General features: G+C 40.5%; 1 protein-coding gene across 1 annotated transcript in view; it reads right to left on the bottom strand.

The window, feature by feature from the left end:
• Positions 1-424: 424 nt before the first annotated feature.
• Positions 425-18356, bottom strand: part of LOC149288666 (kinase non-catalytic C-lobe domain-containing protein 1-like) — a 50500-nt gene continuing 32568 nt past the window's right edge. The window contains exons 12-32 of the mRNA XM_089491380.1: positions 17915-18073; positions 17229-17306; positions 16856-16928; positions 16608-16758; positions 15659-16407; positions 14681-14825; positions 13784-14007; positions 13070-13476; positions 12467-12560; positions 11364-11461; positions 10721-10926; positions 9570-9683; positions 8824-8968; positions 8064-8228; positions 5481-5696; positions 4314-4396; positions 2806-2956; positions 2308-2430; positions 2158-2217; positions 1140-1297; positions 425-656 (exon numbers count right to left, since the gene is read on the bottom strand). Coding sequence (XP_089347506.1) covers positions 425-656; positions 1140-1297; positions 2158-2217; positions 2308-2430; positions 2806-2956; positions 4314-4396; positions 5481-5696; positions 8064-8228; positions 8824-8968; positions 9570-9683; positions 10721-10926; positions 11364-11461; positions 12467-12560; positions 13070-13476; positions 13784-14007; positions 14681-14825; positions 15659-16407; positions 16608-16758; positions 16856-16928; positions 17229-17306; positions 17915-18073 — 3831 coding nt within the window. The remainder of the gene's footprint in view (positions 657-1139; positions 1298-2157; positions 2218-2307; positions 2431-2805; positions 2957-4313; positions 4397-5480; positions 5697-8063; positions 8229-8823; positions 8969-9569; positions 9684-10720; positions 10927-11363; positions 11462-12466; positions 12561-13069; positions 13477-13783; positions 14008-14680; positions 14826-15658; positions 16408-16607; positions 16759-16855; positions 16929-17228; positions 17307-17914; positions 18074-18356) is intronic.

The raw sequence follows: 18356 nt of genomic DNA, 5'->3' as shown, positions 1-18356 counted from the left end.
CATTTGTAAACATCAGTACTCCTCTATGGGAAGATAGCCAGTTCTTTGGGTTTTAACATCCCTCTTGGTTGCCCAATGAAATAAATTAACTGCGGGATGGAGGGAAATGTCTCTTTACTGGTCAAAGACGTCTTGGTGAATACTGCTTATTGGGACTTGCAGATCGTTCTTGTGGAAAGGTCAACAAATGGCACTGGAGGACATCAAGACAGGCTGTGGTCGATGCACTATAAAGGCATGCCATCTAAATACAGCATCAGCCTCTATCCATTGGATATTAACAGTCAAAAGGGTCAATTGATTATTATATTATGAGACGTGACAATCCTGGCTTGCATACGTAACGCGTCGTCTTACTTCATCTGGTCTTTGGTAGCTTAGGATAACAGGTTACGGCAAACCGCGGCTTCTAGATCGCTAGAAATTACTGAAACGTCGCCTTCATTCGACGAAGGGTGTCTTGTATCTTTCGAGAATGTTTCTCCGACGGCATGTGATGGAAATTAGTATTATTAGCCGCTGCCAGGGCAGAGATATCCGCGTCGCTGAAATGCGCAATTCGCTGTCGGAGGTAAAACTGAAGTTCTGGGTCAGGGCCAAAGGAGTAGGGGATTTCTTGAAATGCGTGGACCTGGCTTACAACCTTTGCAATGTTTCTGTGTTAAAAGAGAGAGAGAGAAAAAAATAAACTTCCATTTTTTTTTTAATTTACAAAGATCTCTACTATACACTGCTTAATTCTAAACAATTTTACAAAAAAAAACAAAAATAATAAATCAATTGATAAAAAGAGATGAGAAAAATGAATAGTTATCAGTTATTGATATCAGTATGACAAGTTTAAACATTTCGAAGTCCAGCCCATGAGTAATTCCTCGTCTTTTTACATGTTTAAATTATATATATATATATATATATATATATATATATATATATATATATATATATATATATATATATATATTAAAAAAATGCAAAATTAAAAAAAGCTAGCTCTAAAAGTGCTGTTATTCCAGTACTAGACTAGACCTTTATTAGATTCGATCTTGGTATAGTTTGTACAGGATCACTACACACAATTTAATATATATAGATTTGGGCTTTTGGTTAAAGGCTTGGCCCAAAACCTTTAAACTCACCTTAATTTATTCCACTTATAGGCTCCATTGGCCATAGTGAACCCGCCAGTCTCTAGTTGTTGCACGTGCATGGCCAGCAGGTAAGCGGAAGGAATTGTGGGTAATGTTCTGAATCTGTCTCCTTTCATTAAACACAAGCTGTCACTCTTTAAAAACACCTAAAGGGATCAAAAAAGGAAAATTCAACACAAGATTCCTGCATACCTTAATACTGCACAGCATTATTTCAACACGGACTCATGTGGGGCAGCTGCAGTTGAACGTTGATAAATGTAAAATAACCCACTTGGGATGTAAAAATCTCATTGCATTGCATAGCGTTGGGGGCTGCTGTTCTGTCAGTGACAATGGAAGAGAGGGACTTAGGAGTAATTATTTCTGATGACTTTAAAGTAAGCAGACAGTGTGATAAAGCCTCAGAATAAAGTGAGCAGGGTGCTGGGTTGTATAGCGAAAGGCATTAGTAGCAGGAAGGGGTGGTCTCTGGTGAGACTTCGCCTGGGGTATTAATTCTGGAGACCCCATCACTGACATATACAGAAGAGTTCAGAAGAGGGCGACTCAAATGATGAATGAAATTATCAGGAAAGACAAAGGGATCTTAATATATAGCTTGGAGGAAAGATGTGATAGAAACATTTAAATACATACAAAGAGGTCATACTCTAAAACTAGAGGGCCAGAGGTTTAAATGTAACGTAAGAAAGTTTTAGTTCGCAGAGAGGGTGGTAGGTAAATGGAACAGCCTTACATCATAAGTGGTAGAGGGTAATGAGGGCTAGCGAGGGACTTTAAACACGCATGAGACAGGAATATGGCCCCTGAATCCAAGATAAGACCAATGACTTAATGATTAAGGTCCGAGTCTCTACATCATGAAAATTAGATGGGCCAAATGGTTATCTGCCATCAAATTCTTAGTTTCTATGATAAGTGACGAGCAACGTGGGGGGTGAGGGGTAATTTGGCAGATTTTATAGGAAAAAAAGAAAACTAAATTCAGGAGAATTGTTTTTACCTCCACAGCTTTCAGTTCTTCTAGGATTTCACACACTTTATTGGGTAAACTTTTCCAGGCCTTTAGAAACGATTAAAAAAAATTATTATTTTTAAATTTTGCCTATTATAACCCAAAAATCGGTCTAATCAACAAAGTGCTGATACTCACCGGAAGCTGGCGCACAATTAGGTTTTCTAGCCCCCCTAATATTTGAACAGCAGCGGCAAAGTCTCGCTGCTCGTAGCATAGTTTCGCAACAAGGAGAAATTTGGTCAGTACGCTTGCCTGTAACTAAAGAGGAGAAACACATCAGGAAAAAGCACGGAACAACCGGGAACAGCTTGAGAAAACAGTAAAATATAATAAAAAATGAAGGCAGTTGTGCTTCACTGAGAGGGTGGTAGATAAGGAAAGCAGCCTCCCAGCAGAAGTGGTAGAGGTTAATACAGAGAGGGGATTTAAACATGCATGGGATAGACATACGGCTCCTACATATAAGACAAGACCAACGACTGATTAAGGTTTGCTTTACAGCTGGGGGAAAAAAACAGGCAATCTAGATGGGCCGCATAGGTCTTATCTGCCGGCAAATTCTATGGTTCTACGTAACACAGAAGAGGCGCGTAGGGTTCAGTTTTTTTTAATGGGTTAATACTCGATACCTACCTTGGGAGTTGCACTCGTCACAATTTCAGCGGCAACCCAAGAGCTGACATTATCCGCGAAGCGCAGCAGCTGTAACAGATACTTGTCTTGAGCGCAGTTTGGCAAAAAGAGACTCCCGATTTCAGCTGGAAGGGTCTCAGCGTAAGAATTCCTGTTGGACGCACATTTACACACATTGACTAAGCAGAAGCCTCTGGTTTAACAGAGAAATGGCAATAAGGTAACTAAAAGGCCAGATTTGGTGGTGAATACAAAAGTAACTATAAGGGTTTGTGATTGGGAAGAGACATCCACGAGCGAGAGACGATGGGGAAGGTAGTCCGCGGCAGGGCGATGCAGAATACATTGAGAGCCTTGTTTTAGGGTCTGCGTCAGGGTCCAAAAGCTTAGTCAGAGGCCTCTGAAGAAGAAGATGTGGGCGAACTTGGAAGCCAATTGACAAACAAAGTTACAGTACGGCAACCAGCAGCTACCCCCAAACCCAAAACCTCCCTGTCAGCCAATGGAAGACATGAAGTAGCCCCATCCATACACACTGCAAGTAGCCGTCGTTCCCAACTTTAAAGACCACCAGGGCACTAGCTTATTCACATCGCCTTCGCTACAATCAAATCATCCTCGCCATGCAGTCCTTGTCATTCCCATCAACCTCCGAAGCTCCCAGCCATCGTCTCATTCGGTACCAATACATCTCAATGTGTGTGAATGTTACTTTCAATTCCAATTATATTATTACATATTTCCACTGTCCCCTATGTAACAATTATCACCGAATAAATAAATGTGATATAACATAAACACGATCAGGCTACATGAAACACAGCCTTATCCGTTCCACTTTGGATCAATGGTCTGAGACAGCTGTCCAGGTCAATCACAGGCTGGGGCAGCAGGCCTGTGGCCGGACCCCCACCTCACTGTCAGACTCCTGTAATTGCCCCAAATTAGGCCACCACGGGAGGCCACTTGTCTGTCTCAGAGGACGGAGCAGTAAATCTTGCAGCCAAACCTCCCAGGAAGAAACACCATTAGCTATCAAGCTGTTTAATAGAATAACACTGTTAGCAATGATCCTCTACAGTGACTGAGGGGTCCCAACCCCATGAGCGGTCCCTGCAGGTTTTGCTTTCAGAATTTTTTTTACCTTTGTCTTATTACATTCTTTTTGGACCGGTTTGATGTACTGGCTCCAAAATAGCAATGGCTGCTGTACTACCAAAAAACTATACAAAAGCAAAACCATAAAGTACAAACCAGTACAGATACAGGTAACACAGGAGCAAAGATATATGTAATATTTTGGTAAATAATGCATTGATAATTTGTTTTTACATCTTCTTTTAGCATTTTTTTTGCTTATGGTATATAGTCTTAAGCGCAGTAAACATTGCTATTTTTATTCTTATATTGCGATAGATTGTTGCTTTATTCCGGATTTCTTTCTTGTGTCGGGGCGCTGTAGTCTTTTCTTACACCAGCTTTGATTAACGGTCATAATGCCGACTTACTTTGATACATTAGCTGATTTATCCTTAACCCCCAGAGCTCTTGAATTAAGAAAGTGGACAGGATGGCACTTCTGGAACATCTCCTAGAAATAAACACAAAAATGTAGGATATTGATGGGGATAATTCAACGGTTTCAAAGTCAAAAAGGCATTTTATGAAGTGAAATGGTCTGGAAGGAGATTTTGGAGGAGGAGTACTGATCATCGTGACTCCATATGCCCACATAAATACTTCTATTGTTACATATTGTCCAAGCGCACTCATTCTGGTTAAAGATCATTTTGGAATATGCCTTGGCCAGGATAAGAAACTAGAAACTATAGTTAATATGTTTTGTTTTTTTTTTGGGGGGGGCATTAGAGGGACTGTAGGGGACTAACTTAAAACATATTTCAATACATAACGGTGAATAATTAATTGGGGCCGATTGTGCTGATCTGTAGGATTTGGCTCCCTCCGGTGGTGAAAATTAAATTTACTCCCCAGGGAATGAAGATGAAGATGTCACGAAGAAACCACTGGATTCCTTCAAATATTATTAATTTGCATAGCTGCAGGAGACCCAGATCCTCCACTGTTACCCGACACTTCTGCCGGGGCTTCTATGATGGAGCGCCGGCGTGACGAGACCTTCCGGTACTCAGTCATAGAAGTCCCGACAGAAGTCCCAGGAAGCAGCGGAGGTTGTCTGCGCGCATCGTACAGACATCCAGATGAGATGTCTGTATGATGCGCATAACTGGGGGAAGGTTGCCAAATAAAAGGAAATAAAAACAATGCATTTTTTTCAATCATATTTTCGATTAAATATGAAAAATGAGTTTACATGAGAATTAATATTTACTAGTATACCTATAGGGTACCTATAGGGTAGGGTGATCAGGGTCATCTTATAGTCGAGCAAACACGGTACAAATAAATAACCTCGACACTATAGGCTTAATGCAAACCATTATAACAGGGTAAGAAATTCTGAACACTTTACCTGAATCTTTACGTGGAATATAAAACAAAAGGGACTTGTGAATAACGGATTCTCGCACCCCCCCAGCACAATTTTTTTTTTTAAACTTTTTAATGAATGGCCCGAGGAGTGGCCTTCTCCCTCCCTAACTCACAAGTCATGGCATGTTACTGCCAACATATCGCCAGTAAAGCGCGCTCACCTCCTGCAGTAACGTCAGCTGGGATGAAATGTGCTGAACGCTGCACTCCAGTATAGAATACGTCCCACTCTCATCTCCTTTAATATACGACAGCGAGAAATCCTCAGCAAAATTAGGGTAGCACGGACGAGGCAAAGCCAAGGAGATATTGTACTGCTTGTCCTTCTGGTGAAAGGCGTTGGGCCCATTTACTCTGGTCAGCTTCCAGTTAAAACTCTGTAAAAAAATATAAATGTTAAATTAAGATGCACGTTCTTAACTCTTTGCTCTGTGAAGGTTAAAGGGCCCAGAATACCATGCATGATATTTTGACAGCAGACTTATCAACTCAAAAAACCTGTTTACAACAACAGACCCCTAATAGGTCATATGGTCCTTACAGTCTGGGGTAACAAGGCACTTTTTGTATGGCATATAGATTTCCACTCCCACTATATCTTCAAGATTGTAAATTGAAAGCAGGGCCCCTCTTCACCTAATGTATGGGTTTGTCTTAGTCTGTCAATTCTCGTCTTGTCAGACCCCTTGAATTTATGTATCGTATTAAGCGCTGCTTAAATTGTTGGCGCTATATAAATAAAAGATAATAATAATTATATTATCCTGTCCTGTTTTGCATGTGCTATGTGGCAGGGGAGAGCTTGCTGCATGGAGCGCACTGGCCAGCAGTGGCGTCGCTACAGGGGGGCAATTGCCCCCCCTAGGTTATTCCTTGCCCCCCCGCCGAATTTGGAACCACCAAACAAATTGCCCGGGACAGTCCCGCAATGGGACTTTAAGTCCCGGGCAGCCTCAAACACTTTTTTTTTTTTTTTTTGACATGGAGGAAAGAGAGGGGCTCCTAGCAACCGCTCGGCCCCCCTCAGTCTCCTCCACGAGGCCTCTACCTCCGTCACGGTGCCGGTGTTTCATGCTGAGCGCCGGTATATGACGTCATATCCGGCGCCCAGCAGTGAAGCAGCTGCGGCAGAGCAGGAAGATGGAAGCCTCGTTCTCCGGCCACAGGACTTAAAGGTGAGTGAAATACAAAGGGGGAGAGGAGTGAGAGGGGTTAGAAAGTGATAAGGGAGGCAGAATGGTTAGAAAGTGATAAGGGAGGGAGTGGGGGTACATAAGGAGAAAGAGGGCAGTAAGAATATTGAATTGAAGTAAAGTGTGAATGATTGAGATGCATTGTCTGAATGAGGGAGAGCATGAGTTAATATGTTTGTGTGTATCATAGATGTATAATTGTGGAAGGGCAAAGATGGCACAGGCAGGGTGTATATGGGACAAAGATGGCATATATTATGTGTGTTATCTGGGTGCTGGTCAGGTTCTATGTGGGCAGTGTGGACGCCAGGGCTGGCTTTGGGAAGTGAAACCTGTGATCTATGCCTGTAATTTAAGGGGTTTTAAATATACCTTTAATGCCGTTTTTATGTGAATTCCAATTGATCTTTACCTGCAAAGCTGGGTTTGTGTTATTCTGTAGATCCATATCTGGTATGCTACGTTTCATATATTATTATTGTATACCTGCAAATACAGGATTTGTATGTCTGATTCTGTTTATTTGATATATACCTTCAGTGCTGAGATCACAAGTGAATTTCAATTGATCTATACATGCAAAGCTGGGTTTGTGTGTTGATCTATACCTGCTATCGGCAGCAGGGACTAATATTAATATATATATCGGCAACTGGAGCTAACATTAATATATATGGGCAGCAGGGGCTAATATATATATATATATATATATATATATATATATATATATATATATATATATCCGCAGCAGGATCTAATATTTATATATATCGGCAGCAGGGTCTAATATTAGGCCCTGAAATCATGTAGTGGAAAAGTTAAGGTATTGTGTTGTTTACTCTATAATATTTATTTCAATGATTAGTCATACTAAATTGTGGCTTTAGGCTTCCCATGTTGAATGATCAAGTATTGTATTGTCTAATAACAAAAGTATCATTCCATAGCACATTATATATGTTTTTTCAGTGGTATGATTTAATGGTGGAAATTATTAATGCCCCCCCAGTTTGACTGTGGTATCTTGTGTGCCCCCCTATATATTGTTTCTAGAGTCGCCACTGCTGGCCTGATTACAGTAACTATGTCTAGTAGCTAATCCACTGGAACAGCTCCACCTAGTGGTGAAAGATAATCATGACAAAAGAATTTGGTGAACAGTAAATTCAACCTGTTGCAGCCTATTTTGAAAGCTAAACAAACACACAATCCTATATCTTCACTAAAGGGACAGCCATGATATGCACTTTAAAGCGCATAGCTCTGAAGCTCCAGTGTTTATTTTTATTTTTTTTACAGTTAATAAAGTACTTAAAGTATCTTATTATGAATTTTTAATTTCTGGGGCTCTATAGGACCATAAACCACCACTTTAACACCCCTTTAGCCTGGTAAAATATCTCCTACTAATATCGAAAATTAATTCATAAAAGTATACAATATGCAGCTGTGTTCAGGTTGTAGCCAATTATCACAAGGTGTTTGTGATTAACCCTTTTCTTGTTAGCTGTGAATATCTACAAGATATGCACATTAAAAAGACCCCCAAACCTTTCTGGAAACGTTGTCTTCCGATAGTCTTGTGCACAGTGAGTGTAAAGATTTGGTACCGTCCTTCTTGTCGCTGGCACTTGGAGAAGAAATCGTATACTTCCTACTGGACACTTCTTGCAGGAGTGATAACAGGTGGTCTCCACGCTCATCTTTTGGAAGAATCTGAAAGCAGATTGATGTATGAATTACCCAGCTACACTAAAAGAACTTGGGGGGGGGGACTTATAGATGCGGGGTATTCACAGAGAAAGGTGGAAGCATACATTTTGGGGCAAAATAACCTTATTTAAGTATGTAGATGTTCAAACATCCTTAAAGATTACTACACTGCTTGTTAGAGAAGCCAAAAATGACAGATAATAATCAGAAAAAGACACCAACTACATTCTTCACTCCAGCAGAGGACCAGTTACCTGAAACACTTAGATATAGATGACGATGATGATGGCACTTTACACATTAGAGCTTTATATTAATATACAATAAGGGCAATCATGTATCAAGACCAGCTTCAGAATTCCATTTTGAATAATTATGTTTTTGTGATCGAAATTCTGAACTTGGCCCAAAAGATCCATTGTTGCCATAAATCTGACGCAATCTAAATTAGGTTTTTCGTTAAAAGGTCTCATAACAAACCATAAATTAATTTGTCTTTAATTAGCTCATCGGAGACACTGTGCCATCGGAGCCAGCTGAAATGATTTATTTAGGACAATTTATAATGAATACATGGTTTCAAATTAAACCGTAATACCTGGGAATTGCTTAATTCTTCCAATTTGTCTAGAAGATCGGGGTTTACAAGGAAGTCTATGTAACAATCCTCAAGCCACATCTGTAGGAGAACGAGGGAGCGATGATAGACTTTTTCATCCAGAGGCGAGGAATTTGTATTCTCCCTAGAAGTAGAAAAAAAAAATTATTATTGGAAACGGTGACGTAAAAACCCAAACCAATTATCAGTATTTATGTATAAATTTGACTTAAAATACTCAGATTTTCATCTAAGTTACAATAAAGAATAAACACAGCCTGCTTTAACTAATCACACAAATTACTGTATTGTTCGTGTCCATATTGAATACATCAAACTCAGTGTGGGTTGGAAAAAGTATGTGAACCCCCTAGGCCAGGGGTGTCCAACCCGCAGCCCTCAAGACTACATCTCCCATAATGCTCTTTCAGCTAAGGGTCAGGCTGAGGATTATGGGAAATGAGTCCTGCAGCAGTTGAAGGGCCGCAGGTTGGACACCCCTGCCCTAGGCTAACCACTTCAACAAAAGCTAATTGGAGTCAGGAGTTAGTAAACTCGGAGTCCAATCAGGTTTTGTAGGTGAAATGGAGAAATTTTCTGAACAATTAATGCAGGTAACCAGGTAATTCCAATGAGTTCATTAAATTTTTCTTGGCATGGTAAATTCCAAAAAACGTCATTTGCTTTATAGACTTTGTATGGATAACTTGTCCGAAGGCAGCGCTGTTTGCCCGCTTGCTCGTTACCTGGGAAAAGTGCTACTGATTGCGTCGATGAAAAATTGCAGGAGATCATCTTGGGAGCTGAAATATCTGAACGTGTAGAGGAACTGCTGGACATACCCATCCAGCACAGCATTGCTAAAAGAATAATAAAAAGGTATTATTATACATGTTAACATGAGACTGTTTAATGAAAAACATGCTCCCAATATTAATCAATTAAAGGTAATTGTCATTGCTGAAAAGATAACCATAACTTAATCAAGCACGGAAACATCTAGCAGTTGTGTGATTACTGTATTTGCTCAATTATAAGACTAGATTTTTCAGAACAAAAATCATCTGAAAAGAACGACCTTATCGTTTCAAGGTCATCTTTTATTCAGACCTCAGATCTGCGTGATTATATACCACTAGCCAGACCCTGAACAGTAAGCCGAGGGTAACGTCAGTAATGGCGTGCGCCTGCATGCCCCCCGTCACTAAGGAACGATCTTCAAGAAGTGTATGCTGCATAATGCGGCACACTTTCCCACAAAGTCACAAAGTTGTGGAGAGTAGTTCTGGTTTAAATTGTGGACTACGTATCCCATGATTCTCAGGCTGCCTTGAGATTGACTGAGCATCATGGGACACGTAGTTCCTAAAGATGACTTGCAGTTAGGTGGGTAAACAAGATTTTGCGCACCTAAAATATGGATTTAATTAGCACCCCACATTACTACCCCCAGACTACTGTATATTGATCTTTTTCCCCAAAGGCTAATCTTATATTCTGCCTCTTTCTTCTTTTTCTTTCAATAAGAGCCAAAGCTTGGGGGGGGTCCTCTTATAATGAAGCAAAGTTATGTTATGGTTTTTATTTTTCCATGTTCTTTTTCTAATTTACTCAGATGGCACATTCAGGGTGTTTTCATGCAAACGTTGCTTAATTTCCCATGACCCCCCCTATATCATTTTGATATTATTTGATATTATTGATATAAACATTAATTCTTTGTTCCTCCTAGCATGCGTCTGGTTGCATTTCTTTGTAAGTCAAATAACCAGCCAACCTATTCCAGACACAGACCTTCAATTTGTTAAAGTGCGTTAATATTATGATTATAACGCAGCTAGATGAATATGAACACGGTGAAACACAGACTAGGACAATGATCCGATGCGGGCCATACCAGGAGTACAGGTACACCATAAGCCCAAGTGGGGTCCCGGCTTGTAAACTTTTTGATGTGCTGTTCTGGCTTGCTTTCCCCTTGTGATTATAGATGAGAAGAAACGCGGGATCATCGTCAGGATTTAGGACACTTTCTGACCTCGCCAGGGTGGCAACCGAAGGCAACGTCGACGGCTCAACACCCCACTGCTCTGCGTGCGACACCTGCATGCGTACAGAAGACAAGACCACACCGTTCAATACTCATCTAGACAGATTTAACCATTTCAATGCGGGGTTTGAAGGGACAAAGCAAAACGGTAATTTTTAATAACAAGAACAACGCGCTGGCAGTTGAGTTTGGTGATGTGACCTCATAGGACAGACTTATTACCCATCAAAGGTGAGTAACCCAATGCTGAAATAGTTAAAATAGTTTGCTTAAGCATTACTTTTTCCTTTGCATACAATGGGGTTCCTTTGATATCCCATGAATATAAACCCACACAAACTATTATACACACACTTATGCAACGATGGCTGAGAATCATGAGAGTTACAGTTTGAGTCGTTAATGCCCATTAGCCTGCAATTAAATATTAACTACGAGTAATGCAGACTCAATTATTTCTAACATATAGAATAAGAAATAAACTACCAACCTGAAGCAGTTTTTTGGACAGTTCAAGGAACTGAACCTTCGCTTTCATTTCTTCCAAGTGTCCTTTCAGTTTGGGTAACAATTCCTTTACATCAGAACCTTTAAAAAAATAAAATAAAAACACAAGTTACCAAGTGAAATGGAAGTCATTCCCAGGATCACCGAAAACACATTTACATCTAACCCACAGGGAACAGAAATTACACAGCAATAGTTGAGCTAAAGGCTAATGAAACCACTAGGATGTAGCCAGACGTCCCAAACGTAAAGTCCATATACAAATGAATTACAGGAGTGTGTCCTGCCCACTGATTGGCTGTTTAAGCTGTCAATCAGCGGCAATAAAATACATCAATGGGAAGACGTGACACGCGTGCACCGGGGTCTAAACAGTGGTGGCACTGACTGGAGGGTTGGGAACCGGGCAAATGCATTCGGGGGGATTCTGCAGAACCCATCTATGCGTTTGCAGAATAGACCATGAGAAAATGTGATCGTTTGGGTAATGTGATGGTAAACAAATGAAGCGTTTTAGTCCTATTGTGGGCTAAATACTGTAATGTAGCCTTAACAGGCACGGTTCTGCGTCATGATTGTATATGGAAGAATAAATGACTAGCTGTAGGAGGCATGATCCCTGTGAAGTGGAGATATGATTCAGGAAGCCGAGAGGTAAGCCCTCCAGCTGTTGCGCAACCTCATTTCATGATACCCCTTCAGCTGATCATCTTGAGAGTTTCAGTGCCAAAGCCAGCTTAGCTACCTGCGGTATAACCGAACCTGAGCGTTGATCCAAAAGAGATTTACTGATCTTATTCTCTCCCGCAGACCTGCCCTATGCTGCATGTATATATCTTTTAGACCAGTGGTTGACACCTTCAGTCGACGTTAGAGGATCTCTGTGTATGCTTGCCGGAAAACAAGTCATCTAAATTGACATGATCCAGGTGGGATATCCAGAAATTGTGGCCTTTTCGCAGCCCCTCAAGATCTGGAGATTAGTCTATAATTCCTATATCACAACCAATGACAAATGCGCAGTAATGCTTCGAGTGAAAGTCGGTATAGACAATATTTTGGGGGGTACACTGAACTCACACTCACCTTTATTTCTCTTTCCTTTCAGCAGTAGGTTCTGGTAGAGCTTTATGGTTTTTCTGTAATTTTTTGTCTCAATCATAAGTTGCTGTTCAAGTTCCTTCAAGGAGACAAAGAGCAAAACCGTTTTCCATTCAATAATCTAACTCTACGACTCTTTTAGTTAAACACCATTTTTTAACGATGTTGAGTAATCAACTGCCCAGCTACTGCTCTACGGTCCAGAGGTCTCTCTTGTAACCGTCATATATATACACTTAGGGTACGTCGACACCTTAGTAGATTTCCCATAACCTATAGCCATCTAACGGATACATGTTCCCCCCCAATGAGTAAACAGTTTATTGCTTCTTATATTCAGGAAAATATAGCCCATGATTCTCAACGGTTCGTGGTCTCCTGTATAGTGGCAACTGACCAAAATAAATAGATGGGGCTTAGTCAATGGCGTTGCTAGAACTGTGGTGCCCAAGCGTGCATCTTATGAAAGGACCACAATCATCACCATCATGATAGAGCCGAGAGCTTGGGCTACTAGAACCAGAACTCCTTGACAAGCGTGGCGCATGCATAACAGGGTACTTAATTTATATAGACGCAAGCACTTACCAGTCTCTTGGCCTCAATGCTTTCCGAGCACTTATCTTTCTGCCTGCCCAGTACATTAACATAACGTTGAACCTCCGCGTCAAAGAGCTGGGCTCCGTAGAAAGCACTGCTCCAGCCCATGCTACATTTGTACAGCTCCTCCGGGCAGATGGACATTGTAAAGCCACCCTCACGCGGCTTCACTACCTCGAGATTGTCTTCATTCTCATCGGTAAAATCCGGGCTAAAACGGAAATGTTTACAGTCGGAAAGCGCTCTGTACGCGCAGTGCCCTTCAGACCGCTTTGCGACATCAGAGGTTGGGGACTGCTCATTCGTTTCTGCCGTCTCAGGCAAGCAATCAGTCATACCCCCCTCTTCAAATGAAGCTTGTCTGCCATCCTCAGCTACCACCTGCGTCTCAGTGCCTTTAAAGTGGAAAAAAAAGTAAAAGGTCAGGTGTAGGAAAATCCATGCTGCATTTTTATTTTAGATCAGCGTGAAATGCCACAAACTCCCAGCACCCCTTCAAGCTATAAGAAGAACCCTTTAATAGCAAGCAACCAAAAATGCACTGGCTGATGTCTGAGTTTTTGAAGAACATTCATATAGAAGGTATATTATTCATTTAAAGATCGCCAGTTAAGGTGATTTTCTACCTGTCTGTCTATCATAGGCTGATAACACAGGAGCATGATATGGTTCATACAGACTGCCTGGTCAGGCATGTAGTACCTGCGTCAGAAAACGACGTGAGACTCTGGGATTCAGAAGATATTTGATGTTCTGGAGTCACGGGAGCCTCGGAAGCGATTGGTTTGATTTCTTCACTTTTTGTGCTGTTAATTTGTTCATTTGCCGAATTGCATTCTTGCTTTTTGTACTTTCTTGATTTTCTTTGCACTCTCTTTAGCATCTGTGTAGCAATACAGGGATTGGAAGCGTCCTTTGTGTTTGTACTGTGAATCAAATAATAATAATATTAATAAAAATAATAACTTATTACACAGCACGTTACAGCCAACAGGCAATATGATGCTTATAATATCTTATGATAAATGATGAAACGTCCAGCACGGCACCTCTGTACAACCTTTTATTTCTTTCAAACATACAAGAAAGCCGTATCCAGGTGGATCAATGTGTTTGAAACAAAAACACTTAATATACATTACTATTTGCTTTATAAAGTATCATTACTATGCGGTTTGTCACTTGAGCCTTATGTAAAACCAGGATTGGTGATCATCATAAGGACTAATTCAAATACTTGTATTTTAAGGGGTCTACCAATGTGGTGGTCTAAGGACTTAAAACATGCATAGGGTCCAATGGGCTGCCTTGGCATATCTTTGTGTCCATTTGCTAGCCCACCTAAGAATAAACTCAATGGCTGCTGCCAAACCCAGTATATAACGGTGCCCATTGCCTACTGTTCATTTGCGTATGTGGTATGATGACAATCTGTGCCTGTTCATCATCTGCCTACCTAGTATAAAGGTAATTACTAGCGTGTGACCCCTTAAACTATCACATAGGAAGGTGATCATTGGAGGTTGATCCTACCCAACTGGTTTACCAATGATTATTTTCTTTAAAGCAGAAAGAATAACTATACGAGGAAGCACGTACCTGATGGACGAGGGAGATTTCCCGTTGACAACCTGGTAGAGATTTTCAAGCAGCTGATCATCCCAGTAAAGGTCACAAAACTTCTCACATATTGCTCCACAGAAAGTAGTATACTGGAGGCCACCCAACGAGAAGATATATTCACCTGTTGGTGTTTATACAGACACAGAAAAGCGATTACTTGCGTATATAGGGTTATTCTTTACAATACGATCATGCCTTCTTCGGAAGGTTCTTAAAGCTTTTAGTTGACCAACATATAACGAAGAACATGATGTAGAGTCCCATAAGCTTTGAATACCTTAGAAACGCCTTTCGAGGACTAAACTGGAATTATGTACAAAACATGGCAGCAAGAAAAGCGGTCTTATCACCATAGAAACCAAATAAAATGAGTTAAAAACAAACAAAAAAAAAAAACTAATCCTCAGGCATGTTACAAGACTTGTCCAGAATGCTTGCAATCTAATTCTACACAATTGTACAAAAAGGTATCACCTTGACGCTACCTGTTCCCTGTATTTCCATGGCTAACATGGTGCCACCTGCCGCCATTTTAGTTATTAGCGTATTCGTCTAATGCTCAATGCAACCGCCATAGCAAGCGGATTGCGTTTAGGTTTATGGGAAAGAACTATTTTTATGTATCTTAAAATTAATTTTTTTTGTAGGTGAGAACGCGTACGAGCTTTGTAAGAAAACCTTTGCAAAATGCCGATGAGAAACCGTCTCCGACATGAAATCCCTGCTTCACGAACTGTGCAAATCTGGATTACCGTTCCAAAGCTAAGGGTCAAAATACACCAATATCAGAGATCCGTATACAAGTACGTTTTACTGATCTTGCGCAGAATATATTTGATTCATATGCTCGGATAAGGAAGTTGCCAATACTATTAATAAGAACCCTATGTCTACATGTAAATATGTTGAGAAATGTCACCAATAAATCATAGTTCAACAAAGTTTAGTATATACCCATCGCAAGATCTTCTATTCCGTTTTCCAAATATCCATCGAAGGAAAATTCATCTCGTATAAGGTGCATAATTTTTAGCAACGGGGAGCATATTGTCCTTTTAGCCTGAGGTTCTCCGTTAGCAGCATTCAGTTGTGCCACAGATGCGTCATTGTTATAATTAACAACCGGAAGAGTCTGATCGCCATTGGAACTTGGAGCAAGCATCCCATTAGATAACGGAAGTTCTCCCGTGACATCATTAACTTTGGTTTGTGTTTCTCTATACGCGGCAAGGGAGGGCAGAAGGAGTTCTTCACAGTGTTTGATGTCATAGCTACTAACGTCATTGTTTGCTGCGGTGGCGGGAGTCCCAATACATCGAGGTACAGGCTCCGTTTCTAAAGACACGCTCGCGATGTGCTCGGGTATGCCAAGCTGAACGCGGACCAGCTTCAGGCTCCCCGTCTTTGGATCCTGCTTGAGCAGATAGTTGTTAACGACCGGACTGCTCAGTACCGTGGAAGAATTGGAGGAAACAGAACCTTCCGAAGAAATGTTTTCTTTCCGATCAGAAGAACAACACGAAATGCTCGAATCACGCGGGTTTGAACTTTGGATTCTTGAAGGAATATCGCAGGAGTAAATTAGGGATGTCTTATCTTCATGGGATTCCACGTCGCTGCCCGAAATACCTTGACCCGGAGCCGCCTTTGATGTCCCATCTTCAAATTCTTCGTTACATGAGGATGAATTGGCATTTTTCTCACTGAAAAAAGTGAAAGTCTTTGTAAATATGAATTTGACGGCAGATAAGAAACAGTCTGCCTGTTTTTCCTCCTCTTTGATCCAGGATAGCCCTATGCTTACCCCAAACAGTTTTAAATTCCCACATTGTATTAGCCTCTACCACTTCAGTGGGATGATGTTCCTCTTATCTACCACCCCTTCAGTAAAGTGAGAACTTACCTGCAATTCTCTGTGTTTTGCATCAGAATGATGGGCTTGAAATGAGTAGCAGGAGATGTGAACGCAGCCGGTAGTTTGGAACGTTCATTCTTCAATGGAACCGGTCCCTTCACCGCCATAAGTTTATTGGTTGTTGAAACTGGAATAAACCCTGTAAATGAAATACAATTGAAAGGAAAGAACCGTGGCTGTGTTATCAGCTCATTTACTGACATTTTTGGGCTTCTGACAGATTCTAGATGTAGTACCTGAAGAAGAACCTGGAAAGTCTCTGGGGTCTTCAGTAGAAAGAGGTTCTTCATACCCTGTGTGCGGACCGGGCTGAACATAAAGAAATATATATATCACATTGCGCAAGTCCAAACGTATAAATCATCAATCATGTGGTTTAACCCCTTCATGACAAAGCCGTACATGTACGGGCTTACAATACATTGTTTTTAATGGGTTTAAGGACAATTTATTGTGCTTAAGGGGTTAAGGGGGAACAACCCCACAAAAAATTTATCTCATTTCATGAAATCACTACTTTTAATTTCCACCATAGGAAGCCTGAAAACACTTGGCAACAGTGAAAATGTAGACAAGAAACGGACACATATGTATATTTAATGTTCTCACCTTATACGTAAACTTGTATATGTCCGCCCAAATAACTTTACTATCTATACCTTTCCGTACCAGATAATCCCTGCAAACCTGAACAAGAAAATAAAGCTAAATGTGAAGAAAAAAAAAAACCAAAACAGATAAAAGAAAAGCACATCCATTTTTTTATTACAAAGCTCAAAACTAATTCATCCTCATGCTGTTTCAGGTCACTATACAGCAGTTTATATGATTTATGTCGAAATGAATCATTTCTTAAATTGAAAACCCACATATCTAAAGCCAGCTTATTTGAAATATTTTACCGGTAGACTAAAGAAGGAGCATAATAGCCAACGATTTAAATTTTTGGGGATTCCTTTGACAAAAATAAACGTAACATCTGAAAAATATATCTTGCCAATTGTGTGCGTGTATATATATATATACACACACATACACACACACATACATATATATATATATAAGCACACATGTAAAGCTTTGATTCATTTACAGCATTAACCCCGTCTGCGCTGGATTTCTCATCCATTTCATGTTATTTTAATGGACACAATTTGCTTTTCTTAACAAAAAAAGTAAACTTCTAAGTGACCCCAAATGTTTGAAAGGTAGTATATAGAAGTGCTTGTAACTACAAATATTAGAACAAAAAGCACACCCTGCCTTAATAAAAACTGGTATTTCACAATAAGTACCTGCAGAGCTTCAGCTGAACCAGGTCGTTCCTCGGCGTTCCGCTTTGCCATGTGCAGAAGGAATTTCTTGAGTTTTTTAGGCAGCGCTAGTTTGTGATTTGAAGGGTAATTGAGTTTGGCGGCCGACCATAGGATCGCAGCTATCCCGTAAACACAGGCCTGGAAAAGTGAAATGTACGCACATTCATTTCTTTAGGAACGGGAAGGACGGCTAAACGCCAAACACAAATAAAGACACGACAGTTTTGGGGTGATAAAACAAAAAGAAAATTCAAAATGCCAGAATTCTGATATTCTGTTAAAATGTATTCTATTGTTCACCATAAGGCAGTATCATAGGGAGTCCGGGTGTTTGTCTAGTAGATTGGGCTAAGATGAGAGAGCGAGAACTCATACCGATGTTTGAAAACATTATGTGAAAGCTTGAAAAAAATTAGAATAT

Source organism: Sceloporus occidentalis, unplaced genomic scaffold, assembly GCF_023333645.1.
Source record: "Sceloporus occidentalis isolate IW3139 unplaced genomic scaffold, rSceOcc1.0.p SCAF_50, whole genome shotgun sequence".
Taxonomy (NCBI): domain Eukaryota; kingdom Metazoa; phylum Chordata; class Lepidosauria; order Squamata; family Phrynosomatidae; genus Sceloporus; species Sceloporus occidentalis.
Note: the sequence above shows the minus strand (reverse complement) of the source record. Positions and strands in the feature narration are given on the sequence as shown.